The sequence below is a fragment of the Microtus oregoni genome, unplaced genomic scaffold (genome assembly GCF_018167655.1).
Source record: "Microtus oregoni isolate MIOR12 unplaced genomic scaffold, Mior012 000005F_ref0000423, whole genome shotgun sequence".
NCBI lineage: Eukaryota > Metazoa > Chordata > Mammalia > Rodentia > Cricetidae > Microtus > Microtus oregoni.
Window position 1 is genome coordinate 18,654,347 of NW_024543064.1, and position 25,091 is coordinate 18,679,437.

At 50.7% G+C, this 25,091-nt stretch overlaps 1 protein-coding gene and 1 long non-coding RNA gene across 2 annotated transcripts; one reads left to right on the forward strand and one right to left on the reverse strand.

Moving 5' to 3' along the window:
* Positions 1 to 7,110: 7,110 nt before the first annotated feature.
* Positions 7,111 to 8,969, forward strand: LOC121448887. Its single transcript, XR_005974396.1, has 3 exons — positions 7,111 to 7,242; positions 7,895 to 8,037; positions 8,654 to 8,969. It is a non-coding gene; the product is annotated as an uncharacterized LOC121448887 (long non-coding RNA).
* Positions 8,970 to 18,550: 9,581 nt separating this feature from the next.
* Stmn1 (stathmin 1) lies at positions 18,551 to 24,833 on the reverse strand. Its single transcript, XM_041652608.1, has 5 exons — positions 24,742 to 24,833; positions 23,015 to 23,080; positions 22,385 to 22,557; positions 19,383 to 19,574; positions 18,551 to 19,053 (listed from the first exon to the last, which is right to left on the reverse strand). The coding sequence occupies exons 2-5, from the start codon at positions 23,025 to 23,027 to the stop codon at positions 18,982 to 18,984; spliced, it is 450 nt and encodes a 149-aa protein (XP_041508542.1). The 5' UTR covers positions 23,028 to 23,080; positions 24,742 to 24,833; the 3' UTR covers positions 18,551 to 18,981.
* Between the last annotated feature and the right edge of the window lie 258 nt (positions 24,834 to 25,091).

Genomic DNA, 25,091 nt, shown 5'->3' on the forward strand with positions numbered 1-25,091 from the left:
CAGCAATCTGGTCTACGTGTGGTCCAGGGAATCCCCTCACCGTTTGTGTGAGGAGCAAGGGAAGTCAGGAAGACTGGATCGTAAGGTGGTTTTAAAGGCCTTCCATCACCTTTAGATGGATTTCTAAAGCAGCTATATTTGGAGAAGCACTGCTCTTTTTGCTGTGACATCATCCATCAGATGTCCCAGAGAGTTGGTCAAACCGAGTTGCACAGTCTCATTAACTTTTGCAGGAGAAGAAGGACGCACAGTGGGCGGAGAAATACATAGGAGCAGCCATGACTTAGTGACTAGCACTCAGGGACAGCGGGACTCGGTCAGGCTCCCTCTCCTACCTGGAAAAGGCCCTCCCTCTCCTACCTGGAAAAGGCCCTCTGACGTACATGGTCAGGCAAGCACCTTGCCTCTCAACTACAAACCTAGCCCTAAACAAACAGAATACTTCCCAGCCTCAATGCCTGGTTTCCTGAGGCCTCTCAGAGTTTATATCAGGCCCTGGGCTCTGAACTCACTGCTTTCCTGTTTGGAACTAAAAGTCCCAGGATCTTTCTTTCACAGACTAGCAAAGACTGGGCAGACCCTTTTTTTTTTTGTTTGTTTGTTTTTTGTTTTTTGTTTTTTTGTTTTTTTCGAGACAGGGTTTCTCTGTGGCTTTGGAGCCTGTCCTGGAACTAGCTCTCTAGACCAGGCTGGTCTCGAACTCACAGAGATCCGCCTACCTCTGCCTCCCGAATGCTGGGATTAAAGGCGTGCGCCACCATCGCCCGGCTCTGGGCAGACCCTTTGACCAGCGGCGGCTTTCAGCTGAAGAAACAGGGTCCAGAATACAGAGGGCTGGGCCAGCACCCAGGTACCTTGGTGGCAGTCTCACCAGAATGCAGTAAAGACTGGCTTTCTTTGGGGACTACCAAGGAACCCACTGAATGAAAACAATCTGACTTGGTGCAGGCAGTTCCTTGCTTGGTTCCTAGAGCCCCTGGGACTCTCCTAGAACCCTTTGGCCTGGGGTAGGATGGTCCTGAACCTGTCTATAGTCCAAGACTTCTAGGCATGGAAGGTGGGTCCTCTTCACTGTTTTCCTCTCTCTCAAGCTTTGCCTGTTTTGCTCTGGAATAGCTGGGGCAGAAGGGAATATGTCAACTGCCCGCTCCCTTCCTCCTCCTAGCTTTATCGGAACAGGGTCTCCCTCTGTAGGAGCACTGGTAGCTTAATACTGCTTCTGTTGACCAGGATGGTCGTGAACTTACCACAAGCCTCCTGCCTCTGTCTCCTGAGTACTAAATTTTTTTTTATTTTGGTTTTTCGAGACAGGGTTTCTCTGTGGTTTTGGAGCCTGTCCTGAAACTAGCTCTTATAGACCAGGCTGGTCTCGAACTCACAGAGATCCGCCTGCCTCTGCCTCCCAAGTGCTGGGATTAAAGGCATGCGCCACCACCGCCCGGCCTGAGTACTAAATTTACAGTTGTGGGTCCCGCCCCCCCCCCCCCAGCACCAGTAACTGCCTTCACTCTACTGATAGAGCAACATCACCCAGTCCCTCAGCTTCTTCTGTTACTAAGCAGGGTCAAATGTAGCCCAGGCTGGCCTGGGATGCTCTAAGTAGCTAAGAACAACCGTGCACATCTGGTCCCCCTGATGCCAACCCCCAAGTCCCGGGATTACCAACGTGAGCCACTGTCTCATCCTGCCATCATTTCCACACCTTGCTTGCCAAGGCAGTTTTGTAAGAGGAAAAGGCAAGATGTAGGAAAGGCTTCCTTGACCTGTAAGTGGGCCTCGCTGTCTCTGGATCGAACTGACCCCAGGGCTGCTCCTGTGTGCTCTTTACCCCTCAGCGTCTGCATTTATATCCAGCTGCCGCAGGAGAACCTTGCGTGGGCATGGTGCTTCAGATGATAAAAAGCCTCAGACATAATCACTTTTCTTCTGAAGGTTCTGCTGGCCAGCAGCGGAAGCTGAAGACAAGAGTCAAGGGAATCAAGAGTCAAGTTCCTCCTCGGGAACTTGTCACTTCAGGTCAAGCTGACATGGCCCGAAGCCCAGGCACCTTCTTCCATAGATACTGATGGAGAACCCTGCCCCTCCTTACTGTTCCAGGGACACAGGTCCTCACAGGAGAGACTGTCCCCACCCTCCTGGTACACACACTATAATTTGTGGGTTGGGATATACATAGGGGTCTATATAAATACCATGAGTTTTAAAATTCAGTATAGGAAATATAGGGAGAAGCCAGGCAGTATGCCTTTAATCCCAGCAGTCCAGAGGCAGGCAGATCTCCGAGTTCAAGGCCAGCCTAGTCTACAGAGTGAGTTCCAAGACAGCCAGGGCTACCCTCTATGAAGATAGCGGGGAGAGATAGAGATGCTGGGCAGGAGTGGCTGTTTTTGAAGGCTCTCACCTCTCTCTACCAAGAGGGACAGAATGCACAGTCCCCACCACAGCTCAGAACTGCCTGTGCCCTTTGCACATGCTCGGTGGGATTGCTAGTCCTCCTCGGGAACCCTCCATCAGCCCCGCCCCACCCCACCCACAGATGGGTAACTGAGGCACAGCCACCAGAACTGGTTGGTACTCAAACTCAAATATACCTGTCCTCAAGGTCCTTCTTGTCTTTCATCTTTGACATTCAGGATCCTCTGGCCCAGGCTCTTCTTTAGCCCCGAGGTCACTGGCATCATCACCAGTAAACATTTAAGCACCTAGTGCCAGAGGTACAGGTCACCTCAGGTCACCTAGATGGCCTGGAGGGCTGGGCAAAGAGCACAAGCAGAGATGGGATGTTTCAGGTAAGGTCTGAACGGAGGCCAGGCCGGAATGTAAAGGTCCAGAAAATAACCCTGGGAACAAGTGAATCCTCAGGTCATCTCCTGGAGGCCAAGGATGAGGAGCCACTAATTCGGGCTCTGACTGTAGAGTGGAACCACCTCAGGCCAGCTCTAGATGTTTCAAGTCTAATCACAATGAGAATCTGGGCACCCCACTCTGTGGGCACCCCACTCTGTTTGTGTTTTAGCAATGGGGTCTCAAGTAGCCCAGGATGGCCGTGAACTATGTACCAAAGGGTGATGATCTTGAACTTCTAGTCCTCTCTGAGTGCTTGGATTACAGGCATGCATTTTTGGTTTTTTGAGACACGGTTTCTCTGTAGCTTTGGAGCCTGTCCTGGACCTAGCTCTTATAGATCAGGCTGGCCTCAAACTCACAGAGATCTGCCTGCCTCTGCCTCCCGAGTGCTGGGATTAAAGGAATGCACCACCACTACCTGGCTACTTTTTAAAAATTTATTTCAAGCCGGGCGATGGTGGCGCACGCCTTTAATCCCAGCACTCGGGAGGCAGAGGCAGGCGGATCTCTGTGAGTTCGAGGCCAGCCTGGTCTACAAGAGCTAGTTCCAGGACAGGAACCAAAAGCTACGGAGAAACCCTGTCTCGAAAACTCAAAAAAAAAAATTTATTTCAAGAGTTTTGCCTTCTTGGGCAGTGACACATGCCTTTAATCCTGGCACTTGATAGGCAGAGGCAGGCGGATCTCAGTGAGTTTGAAGCCAGCCTGGTCTGCAAAGCGAGTTCTAGGACAGCCAGGGCTGTTATATAGAGAAACCCTGCCTGAGGGGGGAGTTTTGACTGCATGTATGTATGTGTACTATATGATGCTTGGGCATTGATCCACTGAAACGGGAGTTACAGACGATTGCAAACCATCATCTGTACCATATGATGGGTACCGGAGCACCCAGGTCCTCTGCAAACGCTCTTAATCTGCAAGTGCTCTTAATCACAGAACTATTACACACACACACACACACACACACACACACACACATGCTCCTCAAGTTTTTAAGCATAGCAGTTCGTGAAAGGGACAGGGTATAGAGAGGAGGGACAAGCAGCTTTTGATGTCTAAGGAGCAACGGTGTAGCCCTGGGGAACCTGAGGTTCTAAGGCAGAGAGAGCTTGAGTTCCAGACTAGGGACTGGCGTTTATAGTAGGTGTATGGGGAAAGATAAACTGAGCGCAGGACAGAGGGAGACAAGGATAGTAAAGCGAAACCCTGCCTGGACCATGATGTAAATAGAGTCTGTCTGTGTTCATTTTTGTTGTTAGTGTGGGCAACTTGCCGTTTCTCTGGACCTCAGTTTCTTACGAGGAGCCAGCTTCTAATCGTTCATGCTTGAACCCACGGGTCAGCACTGGCCTCGACCTTGGCCAGGGAAGCTCTTCTCTGCAGTGGGCAGCAGAGACTCACAACCTGCCAGTGTTGAGTGTAGGACCCTCACCCCTTATTCTCAAAGGGGCGAGAAGAAATTTCCTAGCAGAATGTTTTCCCAGGAAGATAGTGGCCTTCCCCTCTCCCACCAGGGAGATTCCGAGCAGAAGGTCACTTAGCCCAGCCAGCCAGTCACCTGGTAATAACAAAAAAACAAGAAGAAAGCTGACTTAGCAGAATGGGAGGGAGCAAAAGTCCTTGCACCTGTGCCAAAGCAGCTTCAAAAAGCCTCTTTGTAGTTATGCCTTTAAAAGCTTACCCCACAGAGGAGATACAACTCCCCTCTACCTCACTGCAGCGGGGTCAGAATTGGGTTCCAAACATGTTTGTATTATGCTAATTAAACCTTGCTTATTACAGTCTGGTCCTCTCTGATCGTCTCTCTCTGGGGGTCGTAATCTGGGCACAACATTGAGTAAGTGACAGTTGATCATTCAGTCACACATGGGACATTTGTATCACCACCACTGCCTCCATTAAGGCTCAGGGGACATCTCAGGGTCAGACAGGGTGGAAAGAGACAGAAGCTGGGAGGGTGCTGTGACGAGCTGTCTACTGGACATGGTCTGGCCGCTGTCATCAGGGGGGCTGTGACAAGCTGTCTTCTGGACGTGGTCTGGCTGCTGTGCTCAGCAGCCCCCTGCAGCTGTGGTTATCCATACAATGTCAGGGTTTGGTGGCTGGCCTAGACCCTCAATTATTTCTCTACCAGACCCCAACATAAACTTTCTCTCTCTGGACCGGCGTGGAGGACATGGGAATAAAGACATGACTCACACGGTTTCATCAGGAGGGAGATTTTCAGTGGTCCCTCATGAAGTCCTGAGTTCACATCCTGAAGAATTTCCTCTCATTTATTCTCCAAACAGCCTCTTTAGCATTCTGTCTCCTAGGTAACCAGGTGAATGGCCTTTTGTCATGTCCACAACTACCTGTCTGCTCTGTATGCTATTACAAAGAAAGGAGCAAAACATCCTGACCTTTTGTTAGGTTAGCGAGAGCCTGCCTGGCAGGATACATGACCCGTCTCAGGTGTGGCCTATGGCTTGATGGCTTGGCTGCCATGCCATATTGAAATATGGGCCTACAGTACAAGGTTAACTCAACGTGGACCAAGCAGGACCAAGAGGACTCAGTGCGCTACTGTATCTTTAAGGGGGGGGGGGGTGGGCAGAGGCAGGTAGATCTCTGGGAGTTCTGGACCGGATCCTATCTGGGGGGAGAAAGAGAGAACAAGAAGGCAGAAGATGTGATGGAGAGGGTAAGAGAGCAGGGCTGGCATGGATATAATCAAAATACATTACTTATAGACATGGAATTGCCAAAGAATAGATGAAAGATGCCTGCTTTGTCTTAATGGAACAGACTGAATTAGACCCCTTCGATCCTAACTAGATAGGCTGGACCCTCCAGTGCAATAGGCCCAGTTGGAGGACCACAGGCGGGCGGACTCCACCCACTCTCCAAGCCTGGCCGAGGTACACAGGCATCAGTGAGCATCCCCACATGACCCTGCCAGACTACTCACTCTACAGCAGGACACAGTGTGGCTGTGGAAATTTCCACTCGGTCCCTCTAGCCCAGCAGGGAAATAAGGCTGTCCTTTTAGCTTCTGAGTGGAAATTTCCACACACACAGACACAAATATGCACATACAGAGAGGGGAGGGGTGGGAAGAGAGAGAGAGAGAGAGGAAGGGAGGAAAGGAGAGAGTGGCAGGAGATTCAGTGACAAGGAGCTAAAGACAGACAGTGATGCTCACAGCGGGAGGAGATGTGGGACAGCTTCCGGTTCCTGCTACATGGAAGATAGTCAGGGGTCCAGGTATCTATCTTCCTTCTAGAAACACTGAGTACGCTATCTGATACATATTAGAGCTCACTCCAGTTACCAGGGACACAGTTGCTAACAGAACAGACATCTCTACCTTCCTGAAGGATATCACAGGGGAGGGGGGTACTTAAGTTTCTCATTACTGCAACAAGAATCCTGACCAAAAAAAAAAAAAAAAAAAAAAAGGCTGCTTATGGGAGGAACATCTATTCTGCTTACAGTTACAGGGACACAGCACAGCGTGGCAGCAAAGGCTCGGAGGCAGGAGCAGCTGACTGTGTTGCTCCAGTCAAGAAGCAGAAAGTAGCTGGGCTTGGTTGTGCACCCAGCACTTGGGAGGCAGAGACAGGTGGGTCGATGAGTTTGAGGCCAGGCTGCTCTACAGAGCCAGTTCCAGGACAGCCAGGGCTACACAGACAAATCCTTGCCTCAAAAAAGTCAAAAAAGAAGAAGGAGGAGGAAGAGAAGGAGGAGAAGGAGGAGGAGGAGAAGGAGGAGGAGGAGGAGGAGGAGGAGGAGGAGGAGGAGGAGGAGGAGAAAGAGGAGAAAGAGGAGGAGGAGGAGGAGGAGAAAAAAAGAAGGAGGAGGAGGAGGAGGAAGAAACACGAAGCAACGGCTGTGCTTGGCTCTCTGTCTTCTACAGTCTGGGTCTGGGTCAGCAGTCGGTAGGATGGTACAGTTCACATTTCTTTTTTTGAGTCCCACCCCGCAGTCCACACTTAAATGGAACTTCCCACCTCAATTCACCCAGTCTAGATAATTTCTTGTAGCTATGCTTAATGGGTATTCACCCAGCCCATGACCTTGGGCTATCAGGCCTGGTAGAGGCAGAGTTTCTTGTTTGCTGACTTGACGCCTTTAAAAAACAGAGACAGGCACTGGCTCACAGGTCAGGTCCGCTGGTTCCATTCACGTCAGAGCAGAAAACCTCAGCGGCTCTCTACCTTGTTGTTATTCATGAGTGTTCCCTACTAAATCTTTGATATCCTTTATCAGGCTCTCGTGGATCACATACCTCTGCCTACAGCTATGTCTAGAGATTTCTCTGTTCAGTAAATCTGGATCCTGTCAAGTGACAGTCAGTATTAACTGTGGAGCAGCGGGGATCCACATAAATACTGTGAACGAAAGCACTGCAAGGTAGGGGACAAAGATGGATGCTGGGGTCGGCAGTGGCTGTGTTAGAGAAAGTCATGTGTGTAATAGCAAGGGAATAGCAGGTGCAAAGGCCCTGAGGCAGGGGAGGGCAGCAGAGGAAGAGCTTGGGATGCTGGGAACCCGCCAGCCTTGTTATGGACGGGATTTCCCACTTGGTGTCATGGAGACCCCATGGGAGGTGTTTTTAGCAGAGGAGTGGCAATGATCTTGGGAGGCTTCTGAAAGGCTTCTTCCCTTCCCGTGAGGCCACCGTAAGTGTGTCAGTCAGTTGGGAAGGGATTCCTGGGAGATCTAGTGACCACCACACTTAAGAGATGTGAGCGCCCGGCGCAGGTCCCTGCTCACCCTCCTCTCTATGACTCAGTTTCTGATGGGATGGGAGAAAGCAGCATTGACTGGCCAACTCAGGGCCCTCGGCCCCGGAGAGCAGCCCTCATCCTTGTCACAGCCCTGGGCCTTCTAAGGTGGGAGCCTGGCAAGATCATGTTGGCAGATGACGAGTCTCAGGTGACAATATCGCACTGCAGGACCAAGCTGGGCATGACTCTGAGACAAGCCACATGGCTGCTCGCCTCCTTGGCCCTTCTTGATGCAGCTGTGGGAGAGCTGAATGTTCTTTCTTTGTGGAACCCAGGCCCTCCGACACCCTGGGGAAACACTCAGCCACACCCCAACCTGGAAGCTCTTCCTAGCAGAACCTTCCTGAGCTGCCTCTCATGCCAAGTCAGCAAAGTCCAGAGGCCAACGGGGGACGTGACCCTCAGGCATGGGCACCAGGTACCCACCTCCAGAGAGCTGCCAGCCATGCCGGTGGTATGGACAGATGCAGCAGGGACGGGTGCCACCCTGGCATGGTGCATGCAGGGTTTGGCACCTGCAGGCCCTGGGTCAGCCTCTGAGGGTTGGATTCTGGCAGAGCTTTAGGAAGCAGATGTCAGTTCCTCGAGGCAGCATGACACCTGGGTGTCCGGTGACGTAAGGTGCTGTGTTAGCCAGCACAGTGAGCCAGCCAGGAACCCTGATCAACAGATTCCCAAGGTCTTTCCTGCCCTACGCTAACCGCCTGTATATCTTACTTGTGTTACCATGTCCCATAGCCAGCTTTGTCTACATCACGTCAGAGACAAGCCTGGCAATTTATTTGATTTCAATGGAACCTTGGGGTGGGGAACTTGGCTTTATAGGATCTCAAGACTACCCATGGGGCATACTCTGTACAGCGCAAAGGCAGAACCAGCGGGCTAGTGTGGAGGCTGCTGCAGCAACCCTGGTAACAACAGTGGGGGCCAGGCAGGGCATGGAGAAGAGGCAGGCGGTGCTGGTTTGTGTCCAAGCACATGGATGGCTTGTCCTTCCACTGCCAGCTCACTTACTTGTCTCCTCTGCCCTGCAGGACACATGACAGGCACTCCATAGTCACCACTGCTATCGGACGTTCTTTGTGAGTATCCAGACGGCTCCAACCAGGCCACACTGCTCCTGTCCACCACGGTTCTCAGAGCCTGCCTAACCGTGGCATAGGTGCGGCTTGTGACCTCCCCAGCCCCCCCCCACACACACACACTGCCACATCTCCAGCTGGGCCTTCTACATGCAACCTTGGGTGCAACTTCTCGGGTATTATCCACTTAAACAGATCTCTTAAAGTTTGGGGCTAGAGAGATGGCTCAGAGGTTAAGAGAACTGACTGCTGTTCCGGAGGTCCTGAGTTCAATTCCCAGCAACCACATGATGGCTCACACCCATCTATAATGAGATCTGGTACCCAGAACCCTATATACATAATAAATAAATTTAAAAAAAAGTTTGTGCGTGTATGTGCAGTCGTGCACGGATGTACACCACGTGTGTGCAGGTGCCATGGAGAACAGACGGCTTATGTGTAGGATCCCTTGGAACTGGAGTTGAGGGCAGATGAGTCACTGTGTTAGGTGCTGGGAACTGAACCTGGTTCCTCCCCAAGAGCAGCAAGTGATGGTAACTGCTGAGCCACCTTTCCAGCCCTGGGCGCCTTCTATTTTTTTTCCTTGAATAGCCCCTCATTGACCTGGAACTCACTAAGTAGGCCACATTAGCTGACACTGAGCATCCGGGACCCTCCTGCCTTCGCCTCACCAGCTCTAGAATAATCCACACACCACCGCACTCTCTTCACATGGGTTCTGAGAATAGAATTCGTGTTTGCACGGCATGCACTTGGCTGTATCATCTCCGTTACACTTTTTCTGCTAACTGTACTCAATCCCCTCTTCTCTTGCGGGACTCAGCTGCTCTCTTCTCCAGAAAGCTCGCCTGCTAGTTGCACATTTCTGGGCTGGCATCAGTCCCACCAATGACCCCACCAGCCCCTGTCATACCATGAGGTTCGTCCACGGTCTGCACCCGGACGGATCATGTGTGCTGTCCTGGGGCTTGTCCTCCATTCCTAGCACCCAGCACGCAGTAATCGTCTTTAAAAGCACATACATGAGTGAAGGGTGCAAGACCCTTTCGGGTGCCTGATCACCAAGGGCGGGTGACAAGAGACGATGTGTTCCCTGGGAACAGAAGAGGCCCAGAAAAAGGTGGCAGGTAGATGGAGTGCAGCTTCTGGAATCAAAAGCTCTGGGTTTGAATTCAGCACAGTCGTTATTAGCCACATGACTGACCTTCTCCATCTTCTTATGAAATGGGGACAAGGACACCGCCCTCAGAGAGAACATGGTGCGGTAATTGGCTCATGCAGAACGTTAGGAGAAATGCTGGTGATTCAGATTGCCTCAGGTCGTGTGTGGGTAAGGACTGTGAGAGCAGGTGTGCCCCACCCCACTCCAGCACCCAAGGAACGTCGAAGTTCAGTGGTGCCGAAATCTGGTCTGTCTTCCAGATTCCACCAGAGGGCGCACTTCTTAAGGCTGGAGTTCTGTCTACTGCATCATTGCTAATTCTCAGCCCCAGGGATAGTGTCTGCTACATAGTTCTGCAAATATTATTTTTCTTTTGGATTTGGGGATTGAACCAAGGCCTTATGCATTCTAAGCACATACTCAAACACCACCCCAGCTCTTAATATTTTTTGAATGACTGAGTAGATAATTTGATACAAGTAGGGAGCCCCTGTGCTGCTGCTGCTTCCTCCTCCTCCTCCTCCTCCTCCTCCTCCTCCTCCTCCTCCTCCTTCTTCTCCTTCTCCTTCTCCTTCCTCTTCCTCTTCCTTTTCTTCTTCCTCCTCCACCTCCTCCTTCTTCTTGTATATGTGGTACGCTATGTGTTCATGTGAATACAGACATGCGTGTGTTTGGGTATACATGCATGTGTGTACACATTCAAGTGGAGGCTAGAAGGACAGGAGGACTGGGTGTCTTCAATTGATCTCCATATTATTATATTTATTTTTATTAGAGATAGAGTCTCACTATGTAGCCCTGGCTGGCCTAGAACTCACTATGTAAACCAGGTTGGACTTGGACACACAAAGATTCTCCTGCCTCTACCTCCTAAGTGCTTAAAGACTTGCACCACCATGGCCATCCCACCTAACTTTTTTGATACAAGTTCTTTCGTTAAACTCAGCTCATTAGCTGGGCAGCAGTGGCGCACGCCTTTAGTCCAGCCCTTGGGAGGCAGAGGCAGGCAATCCTTGAGTTCGAGGCCAGCCTGGTCTATAGAGTGAGTTCCAAGATAGCCAGGGCTAGGGCTACATAGAAACCCTATCTCAAAAAACTAAAAACCAAAAGAAAAGCAAAAAACAACAACAAACAAAAACCCAGCTCATCTATTGACTATACCGACCAGCCAGGGAGCTCTAGGGAGTCGGTCTCCCCCTCCCCTTTAACCTCGCAGCACTGGGGTCACAGATGTGCCCCATGCCTGACTTTCAGTGTTGGTGCTGGGACTTGCTACCATGCCACCCCAGCTCCAGATCCAATGACGCTCTCATCCACATCACACTCAGCCTGAATCTACTAACACTGACTTCATTCAACAACAACGACCAGTCAACCAGGAGCCTAAATAGGCAACTGGATTAATTTGCCTCCTGCCACAGAACCCAGCTGGTGAGTCCTAGATAACGAGGCAGCTAAATGATGTCACCAAGACCTTAGGTCTTTCTGTCCCCTGATTCAGTCACTTTATCATGGAACTTTACCTTCTTGGTCACAAGACGATTGTTGCACTCCAAGCATTATGTCTTGGTTCCAGGTAGGGCATGAGGACGGCAGAAAGCGGGGGGGGGGGGGGGTATGGGGAGGGGGTATGGGGGGGGGGGCTAGACCAGGCTTGGGAAAAGCCATGCTCATTATCAGAAAAGAATGTATCCCGGGGAAGCAACTGGCAAGCCCACTACAATGGCCAGATGGAGCCCCAGCTTCTCTCCCCAGCATGCTCCCCACTGGCTCCTGGTTGGATTTTGTTTGTGGGTTTTTTGCAGCAGGGTCTCCTGTAACGCAGCCTGACCATAACTGTAACTCTTTGATCTTCAGACGCTCCCTTCTGCACACATACACACCCCCTGTGTTGCTGCCGCTGCCAGCTTATACAACACTGGGGATCGAACCCAGGGCCTTCGTGCGCTAGAAAAACACTCTACCAAGTTGTATCGCCAACTCTTACTGGCTTTTTCATGACAGCAACAGCGCCTCCCTCCAGTCCCTCCTGTCCCCAGGTGTAAGGCCAGGACCATCTCCAGGCCTATGGCTATGATAATCTTGGCATCCGGTCAGTTCAGCCTAGATCTGCCCTGTGTTGTCCAGGCTGCCCTCCCTCTTTCCCTTCCCTCTCCCCCCTCTACCGTCTGTTTCCCTCACAGTGGCAAGATCTTATGCACAAAGTACGGTCACATCATTCACCGTTGAAGCTCCCAAAGGCTCTCTTCACTCAGACTGTCCCAGATCCCCTGGCCATGGACTGCAGGCTGCTGACTGGCCGCCCTCCCTCAGAGTCCCCTCTTTCACTTTGCCCAGTCACCTGGCTCCCTCCTCACACCTGCTGGTTTCTGCTGGGGGGGGGCTTTGCACTCACTGGCTCCTCTCCCCACCACCAGGAAGGCTCCCCCCTCCAGGAAGGCTCTCCCCTCCAGGAAGGCTCCCCCCTCCAGGAAGGCTCCCCACTCTAGGAAGGCTCCCCGCTCCAGGAAGGCTCCCCCCTCCAGGGAGGCTCCCCCCTTCAGGGAGGGCTCCCCCCTTCAGGGAGGCTCTCCCCTCCAGGAAGGCTCCCCACTCCAGGAAGGCTCCCCCCTTCAGGGAGGCTCCCCCCTTCAGGGAGGGGTCCGGGCCCTTCTCTCCTGCCATCTTCCTCCTCATCCTCCCCACTGCACTCACCGAAAGCACTTCTGTCAGCCTTCCTCACCTGAGCATAAACCAGGAGGCCTCGCTCTCCCACAACTATAATGCCAGGGCCTAGAGTAATAAGGTGCCCCCATCGCCACCCAAGCCCTGCCTGCCCTGCCCAGGTGGTCCTGCAACAGGGGCAGAATGAGGGATATCTGAGAAAAGAGGACTGCAGTGGTAATTGGCCGGGGAGGGGGGGGGCAGGAGCAGAGGAGACGGTAAACACGGGTACCAACCACATCTGACATACTGAATCTGAACCAGAAAGGGACCCGGGAAATAAACTCAGAGCCTGAGCATATGACTCCAACCTTCAATGCCCTGTAAACCATGAGATGGGGTGAGAGAGGATTCACATCACAAGGCCGTTTCAAACATTAAGACAGCATGTGTTGGCTGAGCATGGTAGCACATGCGCGCCTTCAATCCCAGCACTTGTAAGGCAGGAGGATCACTGTGAGTTTGAGGCCAGCCTGATCTACAGACTGAGTTCCAGGACAGTTAGGAATGTCTCAAAAAAAGGAACAAAACTAAACAAAACAAAACAAAAACCCAAAAAAAAACCCAAACCTTAAATATTATGAATATGTAAATCAGTAAGAGCTCAGAGAACCTGATGTCATAAAAAGAAAGAAGAGAAAGAAAAACAAACACGCATATAGCACAGGCTCACAGGGTCAGTGGGGTCAGGTGGACTGGAGCTCATCCTCTCAGAGGAGACATGGAGCGCTCAAGGGTCAACCCCTCCCTCCAAACTGGCTTTGAGTACTCCTATTCTAACTCACTCTGTAGACCAGGCTGGCCTTGAACTCATAGAGACCAGCCTGCCTCTGCTTCCTGAGTGCTAGGATGAAAGGGTGTGCAACCACAAAACCAGCCTTACAAATATTTTAAGTCTCAGGGAGAGCAGAGACTCCCAGAGGCTAGACAGAGGTTCAGATGAGTCCAGAAAGCCTGATGCAGAGAGATGAGCCTCTGAGCCTGTGCAGTGGGCTGTGAGCCTGTTTTCCGTGACGAAGGCAAGGGCCTTCCCATCATGGGCAGGCCGAGAAGACCCATGAAGCTGTGGATCAGTCACTGGTGTGGGGGGGCAGGCAGGTCCTGGGTGTCACCTCCTTAAACTTCCACCCAGCTCCTCCCACCCAGCTGAGGGGATTATGATGCCCGAAGCCCATACAGTTGTTAGACCAGACCTTGAATCTCACTGTCTGTGACTCAAAGACAATTTGTTTGGCTGCTGTATGGAAATTGAAAGATCTCTGAGAGACGTTTGCTAACTGGCTAAGATGAGAAGTCCTTTCTGCAGCCCAAGGTTTCTCTAAGAGGGCAGACTCCACCAAACCCCGGGGGCTTACCAGCAGAGGCCAAGGTAGGGACTGAAGGAAAATGGGCGCCACCTGAGGCAGAAGGAAATCCTGCAGCCGCAAAAGCCTCAAGACAGGTGTCTCCCCAGTCTAAGATGAGCCAAGACAGCCTGCAGCCTTAGACGGAACACCCCAATGGCCGCTCATCCACACTTGTGCCCCAGGAGTACAGCGCAGGACTTAGGAGTCCCCACTTTGGGTTTTGAGACAGGGTCTCCCAGGCCAGCGGCCGCAGGCCTCCTGCAGGTGAGGGCTTGTGCGGGCCAGTAAGTACACCTGGAGGAGGGGGCTGTGGTGCGCGATTCCTGCCGCCAGGGGGCAGCAGCCACTAGGAGCTGGCTGTGGGTGGGGCTGTAAGCCAAAGCTAAGCGTTTTATTCAAGAAGCCTAAATCAGATTCTTCTGTGGAAATGTCGGTTAATTCAATCATTTAAGACACAGCATGGGCCAGGAACATGCCTGCGGACCGTTGCTGGCAGCAGGCCACCAACCTGTCAGCTTTTGCCTTTGGGGGTAGGAGGATTCCAATTACTAGTTGGGCACCTCTGCACCTAGTTGGCAGAGCTGAGGCAGAGGCAGCTTTTTGCCTCCAGAAAATTCAACCGATTCTCCATGGAGTCCACAGGACAAAGCGGGTGAGCTGAGGTGGACTGTGGGAATCATTAATTGAGCAATTTTTTATTTTTACATTTATTTCCTTGGTGTATTTGTAGGTTCTGGGGACTGAACTCAAATAAAAAAAAATAATTTTAGAAAAACGTTTATTTACCTAGCTCACTGGCCCCTTCAGCACTTCTTAAACTAACATCTCACTATAAGCCAGGTTTGAAGACTCAGTGGGACTCGGGAGGAAGGCCCTTGCTTGTGTCCCAGCTGGATACATGAAGGGGATAGGTACACTTGTTAGGTGCACGGTCACAGAGGCTGTTAGATCCGACCCTACCACTTTGGACAAGTGACCTCATCTGAGGGTTATGCGGGGGGATTTGATGAGCTCACGCAAATGATTATTTACTGTAAAGTACAAAAATCTATGAGAGCTTCGGGAGGCGCCAAGCTCAGCAAGGAGAGCCCTCCAGCCCCCAAGCACAGTGACTACCTGGGCTTTTTGTCAGTGGGGAGAGTAAGGGGACGGCAGGGGCTGAAGTTCTGACCCAGAAGCCCCTTTATCCCCTGAAGTCAATCATCCTCTCATTTGCCATCTGCAGAGATGACAGTCACAGGGCATCTGGCTCTTTCCAGATTGTGTGTGTGTGCGTGTGTGTGTGTGTGTGTGTGTGTGTGTGTGTGTGTGCTCGTGTGTAGGTGTAGGGCCAAGGTCAGTCTTGGGTGTTCCTCCTCAGGAGCCGTCCACCTTGGGATTTGAGACAGGGTCTCCCACTGAACCTGGAGCTCTTTGATTAGGACAGACCTAGCTTGTGTCTTCCCTTGTAACCATCTTGTCTCTTGGATTTAGGGGTCAAAGACGTGGGTATAACCCAGTCATGTTGGCAAGGGCCTACCCAAAGTGCTACCTTTTGGAGCCCATCAAACCCTACAAGTAAGCTTTTAAAATCTACATGTGTGTCTGAGTCTAAAACTCCTTCCTGTGCCTTTTAAAATATTTTTTTTTTTCTGAGATAGGGTGTCATGTATCTCAGGCTGGCTTCAACCTCATTATACAGCAAAAGATGCCCTTGAACTTCTGATCCTCCTGCCTCTACCTTCCCGGTACTAAGATTACATGTGCGGACTACCACACTGATTGCTATGGTCCTGGGGGAGGAACCCAGGGTTTCAAGCGTCCGAGGCCAGCGCTCTGCCAACTAACCCCACCCCCAAGCTCTGCTACCTCTAACATGCAGAACTCAGGCTTCCACTGAGAGTGGCCCTAGCCACAAGGATGCCCAGGCCTCGGTGGGCACGTGAGTAGAAGCAGCTGTCAGGAGACCCCTCACCAGCAGCTTCTGGGACTCAGGTCCAGCTACTGGAGGGGTCACACTCTCTGGTCACAGCAAGCTGGCAGTCTGCCAGCCAGAAAGCCAGTCTTGGACCTGGCAGGTAACTTCCAGGGCACCTATCCTAACCTGCACCCAAACAGGAAAGCACCTCCGCGCAGACAGGGCTTGTCTTCTGATTATTCTGAATTTGAGTTGTGAAGGCAGCTACGCCGCAGGATACTTACCTGGAAAGGTCAGCCAGTACTGGGGACCACAGCTCCCCACTGTGAGAACTCGCAGAAGGCAGGGGGCCCTGTCTGAGGTGCAGGGATTAACAGACCCTCTTTCCGCACATGCCAGAGTAACAAGAGGGTTGGGAATTGCCTTTAGGGGTGTGGCCCTGGCTGCTTTTAGAGCTTTCTCCTGGTGGAGTCTGGAAGCAAGGGTAGGATAGTGGGCCATCCCAGGCTAGAGGACACTGGGCCGCCAGGTTCCCCACCCCCACCCCCCTTCAGGCAGCCCAGGGCCTGAGGCGGACTCTTACAGGTTCAGGTGGGACCTGTGACCTGCTTCTGACCTTTCAATCCTCCCCCAGTCATTTACAGGACAATGTAATGATGGTGTAGAGCTGGTGGAGGCTCTGGTGACCCTCCACAGGCTCCAACAGTTGCTGTCCTTTCCAGCGTTAGCTAAGGAGTGCTTTTTCTCTTCCATTTCCCGGGTTCACCTGCACAGTCCAGTTGGCTCTTCACTGTAAGACTCAGGAACCCATTTCTCATTTATCTGTCTATTTTGGTTTTTCCAAGACAGTTTCACCACCTATCGGTCATCTACCTACCTACCTACCTACCTATCTATCTATCTATCTATCTATCTATCTATCATCTTTGTTTTTCATTGTGTAGCTCTGGCTGGCCTTGAGCTCACAGAGATCTGCCTGCCTCTGCCTCCCGAGTGCAGGGATTAAAGGGATATGCCACCACCGCCCTACTACATGGACCCCTTTAGAACCCTCCAGCGCCCCCAACCATGGGCTCATCTCAATCTAGTCACTCCCCTGTATTTTCTTTCTTAAAGATCCATGCCTTTAAATCCAGCACTTGGCACTTGGCCCTTTGGGTGAGAGGCAGGCTCCTGAGGCAGCTAAGCACCCAGGCCTAGGAAAAAGCCCTGACCCCTCTGTGTGGCATCCTGTGACCCCCTTGCACAGCTTTTTAAAAGGCACATTAACAAGATCATGACCCCCATGACACTTTTTCCCACAGGGATACTGGCAGTCACAGCCAGCAGTCTTGTCCCAGGCATGAGAAACGGGCCCAGGAGTAAATGCTTCCCCTAAGGTCAGGGCTCCTGGTTTTATGTTTAGATGCAACCCTGCAGCTCCCTGGAACAATGCTGTCAAGCTGAGTGCGCACTGTGGTCCTGGGGCCACTGGCTTGCTGTTAACTGGGGTACGTCCTTCAGACCCAAGTAACCCCTTTGCTTTTTCCAGACTACTCCCTTTTCTGCTATCTTTCCAATAAAAGTGGTAGCATCTGTAGGTCACAGACATTCCTGCTAATTCCTTCCTCCAGGCTGCCTCTGAATTCCACCTGCTCAGTCCTGACCGGCTTGTCTAGGCCAGCCTTCAGAACCTCTCTGTGGGGTACCTCGGCACTTATGCAGCCACACCCGACTTTGTTTCTTAGAACTGTGATGGTCTGCCTTCTGCACAATTTGAAAGTCAATTTGAGGCACACCAACACCGCATAACCATGCCCAGCTCAAGAGCAGAAATGGATCACTCAATGCTGGAAACAACAGTCATGATTATAAATCAGTGTGCCAAATATACAGCTGTTCTAACCATCTCCACAGTCAAACCCCATCCCCCAACCGACTCTAAGACAGGAGGCCCTGTGGCTCTTGCTCATATTTGGGGAAACACGGTGAAGTCGGGGTTGCAGAGGCACAGTGCAGTCTCGGGGAGCTCCACTTCTTTGTTTAGAGTGGGGGCTTGCTTTGTAGCCTAGGCTGGCCTTCAGTTCCACAATACCCTCTCGTCTCTGCTTCCCAAGTGTTGAAATTACAGGCATAAGCCATTAAGCCTGGTCCCAAGGCACTGTTAGCCCTCCTGCAGGCAGGCTTACTGTGGATGCTTCGCTTCTAAGAGCTTTTATGCCATGAGGCAGCTAGAGTGTATGTAATTAAAGCTATTTCCCAAAGGGGATGGGAAAACTGCCCAGGCTTTCCCTGACCTGAGGGGCGGTGTGGTGTGCTGACAGTAGCGACACAAGGTGTCTGCCTCGATGGTCCTTTCCACTCTATAGAGGTCACAACACAGCTCGCAGGTTTCATGAGTATTCGGAATTTCAAGACCTCACTGAGAAGGAGCATTAGCTGATACCTCTACCCCCAACTGTCCTGTTAAGCAGAGAAACCATCAAACACCCTAAGACCTTAAGGTCACCACAAAACTGTGCTCTAGAACACACCATTTGTGCCTGTACTCTTCCTTTTTAAGGGGAACAAAACACTGCTTGTTTGCACATAAACATCTGAAAGAAAATAACAGCTGATCCGGGTGAGGCACCACACAAAGCCGTGATTGTGGAAGGACAATTCAGAGACGGGGAGCAGAGAAGCCTCTGTCTGCAGCAGCTGCCGTGTGCAGCAGTCACAACGGGTCACTACCTGGAGAGAAAGGAGTCACCGCCACCAACAGCACTGTGCAGTTTATTAACCATTCAAGTACAGTAGCATCTGATAAGATTGGGACAGAATTGGGATCGCAGGTGTGAACAGATATCAGCATCTAACAGGTCGGAAGAAGCCACTACACTCCTCACAAACGTCTTCCACAGAGGCAATACAGTACTAGCCATTAACCCAGCACACCGAGTGTGCTCAAGTGGAAAAGATGCAACGAGAAAAATAGCTACGTTAGAAAGACCAACACTTTAAAAAAGAGTAAAACACTTTCAGTTTCTCCCCTTGAGCCCCTAAAACATCTCACGGTCTGGATCTACCTATACGGTCCTACATCAGCTTCTAGAATATTTGTCAGGAGGGAAAAGTAAAATGACACTGGCCAGTACAGTCTTTGGATATTTAGGAAGGGGTCGGGGAGAAAGTCAGTTCTCAAAACAAATTAGTCAGCCTCAGTCTCATCCGCAGGGTCTTTGGATTCTTTGTTCTTCCGCACCTCTTCAACGTGCTTGTCCTAGAAGAAACTGTGTGTAAGTGTCATCTGTCAAACAAATCATTTGCTGAGCCCTGTCCTGCCCACCCGGAGGTGCAACACAGCCTCAGTCACTAACAGGCCCTGAGAATCCCAAGGCATCATCATCTTCAAACCTGCTGGGCCTCTTGGGATGACAACAGTTAAACCTCTAACTGCTCTTCCAAGGAATACAAAATCATGCTGAGAAGTCTAGAACATTCTATCTTAAGATGAACTTCCTTCTTACTGAATGTGATGACAAAAAGGAACCAGTTTTATTTTATCAAGACAGTTCAAGCTCCTAACTCCTCTATAAAGGCGACACCAACCTTCTCTCGCAAACGCTCCAGCTTGGCAGCCATCTGCGCCTCCCGGTTCTCTTTGTTAGCTTCCATCTTGTGGGTCAGCTTCTCCTCTGCCATCTTGCTGAAGTTGTTGTTCTCCTCGATGGCTTTCTGCAGCACCTCCTTCTCGTGCTCCCGCTTCTCGGCGAGCTGCTTCAGGACTTCTGCCTCATGAGACTGCAAAAGAGTTCAACAGCCCTCAGAAGTGCCTCTGGCATTAGCTAGAACTGCAACAGAGACTATCCTCAGGGGACAGGAAGAAGGAAGGGACCCTGGAACTAATGCAAGTGAGGAGCTGAAGTATCTTCTGAAACAGTGAAAAATTGCCTTTGTTTTCTAACCAATGTTTGTATTTACTTTGGAAAGCTGTTCAGGTTTTTGTTTTTGAGACAAGCTCTCATGTAGCCTAGGTTAGCCTGGAACTCTATATAGCAAGGGCTCACAGGGACCTATGATCCTCCTGTGTTTACTTCCTGGCGTTGGGATTATAGCCATATACCGCACCAACCTAACTTGTCTAGATTTTATAAGGAAATCCTTCTACGATGTGAAGTACTTAGAGGACTTGAGCAATCTACTTAGGAATGGCACTTTAATGAATTTCTGCTATTTAACTCCAAAGGTTATGGAAAGAAAAGGGCATTGTCAGCTGGCCGTGGTGGTACACACCTTTAATCCCAGCTCTCACAGACAAGAGGCAGGTGGATCTCTGAATCTGAGGCCAGCTTCGTCTAAAGAGCAAGTTCCAAGATAGCCGTGGCTACACACAGAATCCCTGTCAAACTTTTAGCAGCGGCTAATGAACAGAGTCAGACATATTTTGAAGAATGAATTTGCAGGGTCTGAGCACAGGGCATTCGCCACTGGTTTTGCCCATTGTCTTCCACAGCACCTTTGTCCAGATGGGAGGTGCACTACTTAGGCCGTCACTTAGTACGGGGCTACTGCGCACAAGGCCCAGCTTTCCTGTCTAGTCTCTGGTCATACTGCTTCCTCCTACTCCAACCTACATAAAGAGCAGGCAGTTGGCACAGCAGGGTAAATGCTGTCAGCTTTTCATTTGCTTTTTGGAACAAGGTCTCAGACTTTAGGCTGGCCTTGAACTCACAACCTCCCACCTCTGCCTCCCAAGTGCCAAGATGACTTCATGCATGCCACGTAAGCACTCTACCAGGTGAGCCCACCCCACAGCCAGGCTGAATTCCAACTGGGTAGGTAGCAAAGGATGATCTTTAACTTCTGGCCCTCCTGCCCACACTTCCCAAGTACTAGGACTGTAGCTACACCCAGCTAACACCCCATTCTCCCTGCAGACAGTAAGTGCTGACAGCAGGATTCAAGAACTGAAAAGGACATGTGCTCTGGCAGATAAACGTATATGTACATGTTAGACCACAAATTATCCTGGGGTGCTCATGTGGGATTGGCTATTACTTTACACTTTACCATTTTGTGCCTTAGTTTCCCCAACTTAAAATTTTATCCACTCACCTAAATCATAGCTGCTGGGGAGATTTAATGGAAATTTATGTAAAATTCCTTACTGCAGCAGGCCTGGTGCCTGTGGCCAGAAGAGGGCACTGGTCTCCTAGAACTTGAGTTAGGACTGCTGTATGCTCCAGGCAGCTGTACTGGTAATGGAACCTGGGTCCTCTGCAAGAGCAGCAAGGGTTTTAACTGCTGAGCCATCTCTCTAGCTCCTATCTAAAGTCCTTAATAAGAATCCTGCTGAGGGGCTGGAGAGATGGCTCAGTGGTTAAGAGCACTGACTGTTCTTCCAGAGGTCCTGAGTTCAATTCCCAGCAACCACATGGTGGCTCACAACCATCTGTAAAGAGGTCTGGTGCCCTCTTCCGGCACCAGAATATTGTATATAATAAATAAATAAATAAATATTTAAAAAAAAAAGAAAGCTTGGCTTTAGCTTAAAAAAAAGAATCCTGCTGAGTGGATATTTCTGGAAAATGAATTGATCATCTTAAATTTCCAGTTATAATTTCATTTCTCAACTCTTTTATAATCATATTAACAACTGTTAAATTTTCTCACTATGTTATGTGTATGGTCTGTGTGAATATATGCACATGTGCATGTCAGGCCTTCAGAGGCCAGAAGGCGGCATCAGATCCCTTAGAACTAGAGTTCCAGGCAGTTGTGAGCCACCCAACCTGGGTGTTAGGAGTCACGTTCTGGTCCTCTTCAAGAACAAGCACTATCCACAGCTGGGCCACGACCAGCCTCTCATTGGGTCTTATTTACTTCACGTGCATGGTTGTTTGGTTTGCACATCTATGAGTGCACTACTTGTATGTGTGGTGGCCATGAAGACCAGAAGGCACTGGATGCCCTGGAAATGGAGCTATGAATGTGGGTGCTGGGAAACACACACACACACACACACACACACACACACACACACACACACAGGGAAGGATAGCAGTGCTCCTAACTGCTGAGCTACTCCTCCAGGCCTCACTGGGATTCAAAGATGGTCCTTGATAGCGGAATTGTTTAGAATGAGAAAGAGTTACAATGCCACATCCCTGGAAGTTTGAAGTTTTTATTGCATTGCTCCTAAAAAGCAAAACTAAGGAAACAAAGGATTACCTGCCAACAAATGCCCTGCATTTTAAAGAGGAAAAGCATGAGCTTCCCACAACACAGTCTTAGGTGGAATTCTGCTTCCAGCACTCAGGAATAGGACTTTAGGAAAATGACTTAATATCACCATTTTCCAGTATGTTAGCTGAGACAGTTCCCACCAAGGAGGCTCCATTTGTTAGAGAAAGCTTGAGTCAAGGAGCTGGCTCCTGACAGGAGCTCGTTAAGCGATGGCTGCTGCTTTCTTCCAACCATCGCTGGCACAGGACCTTCCCTACTTACGACCACAGGACAGCTACAATTCTTTCTTCCTTTCTCTGAAAATGAAGCCAGTTGGCCTCATCACACTAATAAGCACACTGTCTCCTGCAAATGGTCCGCTTTACCTTGCGCCGTTCTTCTGCAGCTTCTAATTTCTTCTGGATTTCCTCCAGGGAAAGATCCTTCTTCTTTGGGGGGGAAAGGGGGAAATCGGGGACGGATTCTTTTGACCGAGGGCTGAGAATCAGCTCAAAAGCCTGGCCAGAAGCACGCTTCTCCAGTTCTTTCACCTGAATATCTGGAGTTGATCAGATTTATGATAAATGAGGAAAACCCAGTTTGCTTATTAAAATAAAGAATTCTATAATTTTCTAAAAACCAACAATTTAATAAACAGTATTAAGGCTAGGCTGTAGGTAAGAAATCAAATAACATCTCAAAAAAAAAAAAAAAGCTCAACATTTGGGCTAACAAATACCATTGAGGAGGAATTAGTATTTGATAACCATTTTATTAAACAAAGAATGAAGTAAACCTCACAATTTGCTTTGGACCAAGTCAATTTATCTAATTATAAATGATGATGAGCTTTCCATATATTTATCCAAATGATAAAATTCTTTAATTGCCTTTTTTATTGTAAATTCAGTTTTGAAAAGAACACAAATGCCCAATAAAAAGCCTAAGACCTGCACCACTTCCAATTCTAAAGCAGTGAGCCCGTCCGTTTCAGCTTTTCTCAATCAATTACCTACCAGACGATGCCATGTCGAACAGAAGACTGGCCGTGCACCCTCTACAATCCACTGGTAAAGAGAGCCCTGAAAATTATTTTCAAAGCACGCAATCAATTTCTCTGTATTTCTCTATGTGAGCAGCACAAAGGAACCTCAAATCACACCCATGACAATGTCAGGAAAATCGTTAGGTGGAATCAAGTGACATCATAAAAAAAAATCATCTAGAAACACCGAAACATATCGGAAAATTTAAACTGAATAATATTGGCAGCAGAAAATTAAATGATGTTCTTAAAAGAAAAAAAAAACCTGTAATCTTAAAATCGAGGTTCAGTCACAGGGTTGAAGGATTCCTTCCCATAACCTCAATTTTTTTCCATCCAACGTAAGATTCAACCCAACAATGAGATCGGAGCCATCTTAATTCTGTGTACAACTCATTGTGCAATTGAAATACCCACCCTTGCTTTGTCTGTGTCTGCCATGGTGGAGAACACCCAAGCTAGCAGCCAATGGTATTCAAGTCCCATTGTTCCTAGGGTTTAAGCTACTCGCCTAACAGTGGGAAAATGAAGTTTTATGAACCTCTAGGCTTCTTTTGACAGCAGGGTCTAGCTATCTAGCCCAGGCTGGCCTTGAAATTGCAATCCTCTTGCCTCAGCCTCCCCAGTGTAGAAGGGTGGGGTTTAGCCCAGTGGGTTAGCAGAGGCTTAACATTTGCAAAGCCCTGGGTTCGAGGACCACGTGAAGGGGATTGGGGACATTATTCTGAGTGTTGAATTAGATATACGCCACCACACCCGTCTTAGGTTTGTCTCCTTTGCTGTCCTATGTCGCAAAAAAAAAAATTTCGACTTGTCGATTATTTTCTAAAGAGATTTCCACTCTTTTAGGCTCGAAGCGTATGATTAAAGGTTCCAAATGCTAGACATTGAATTCCAAGGCACCGAAAAAAAATCTAGCTGTAGCACAGCACCCAACACAGCACCTACCCAGCATGGGCGTGGTCCTAGCCCGGGCGGGCAGGCTTGAGGCCCGGGCCAATCAGAACCCGCCCCACGCTCCGGCCCCTGGCCCCGCCCCTCTGCTCCCCGCGCCTTTTCGAATCTCCGCGAACCTCTCCACACTCGGGAGCCCGCGCGCGTGGGCAGCGACAGGATGGGCGGGGCTAACGGTTCTCCGGGGGTGGCCCCGCCCCTCTCAGGCTGGCAGCGCGCGGCCGTCTCCCTCCCCACCAACTCCCGCCAAAAATACCTCGCGGCTACGCAGCCCTGGGATGGCTGCAGCGGGATCGGTCGCACCACCTCCGCCCCCCGCCCCCCAGCTCGAGTCCCCAGAGCTGCCCGCGACCTCCACCACCGAGCCCCAGGAGCCCGGGCGGGCGCCGCCCCTCAAGAGCACGGGCGCCCGCAGCCTTGCTCTCCATCAGACAATGGGGACCCCTGAAGAGCCGCGCCCACCTGGCGGTAGAAGCAGGGACGGCCCGCGCCCTTATTGTCTCCACGCTCGCACCCGGGGTTGAACCCCACAGCTGGCCGCGCCCCCTCCCCACCAAGCTGCGTCTCCAGGGACCAGGGACAAAAGCCGAGACTCCGCCAGAGCCTCACACAAAAGACGAACGCCCCCCGCCCGCCAGGTCTCGGGGCCCCCTCCTCTCCAAGCGTCCCCCATTGGCGGCCCGCTGCCTTCCTGGATGGTCCCTATTCAGCTATCTCCGCTGCCTAAGCCAAGCCAGCACCCACCTGCTCGCTCCGAGCCGCCTGGCCACACTCTGAGCACCAACAGACCTGGGCGCGCACAAAAGCGCCAAACAGGGGCACGTGATCTAGCCGCGGGGCTCCGCATTGGCTGAGTCTGACGGCACGTGCCGGTCCCACGCCCAGGCCTGGAGTGCCCCGCCCCTCTGAAGCGGCGCATCTTGGGAAATGTAGTCCAGGCCAGTGGGGCAGGAGGACAATGCAAGGGGTGGGGTACTCCGGAGGGGGCTTCTCCCAGGTGTGAACCCCGGCTGGACCCCGGGTCTCTGCGCGGAAAAGCACTTGGCTGTGGTCGCAGGACTAAATCGGCTACGGGACTACATCTCCAGGAAAAG

Coding starts and splice junctions, on each gene's coding strand:
- Stmn1 (XM_041652608.1), bottom strand. Junction 19,575..22,384: donor CTGCAGAAGAACGGCGCAAG/GTAAAGCGGACC, acceptor ACTCTTTTGCAG/TCTCATGAGGCAGAAGTCCT. Junction 19,054..19,382: donor TGGAGCGTTTGCGAGAGAAG/GTTGGTGTCGCC, acceptor AGTTTCTTCTAG/GACAAGCACGTTGAAGAGGT.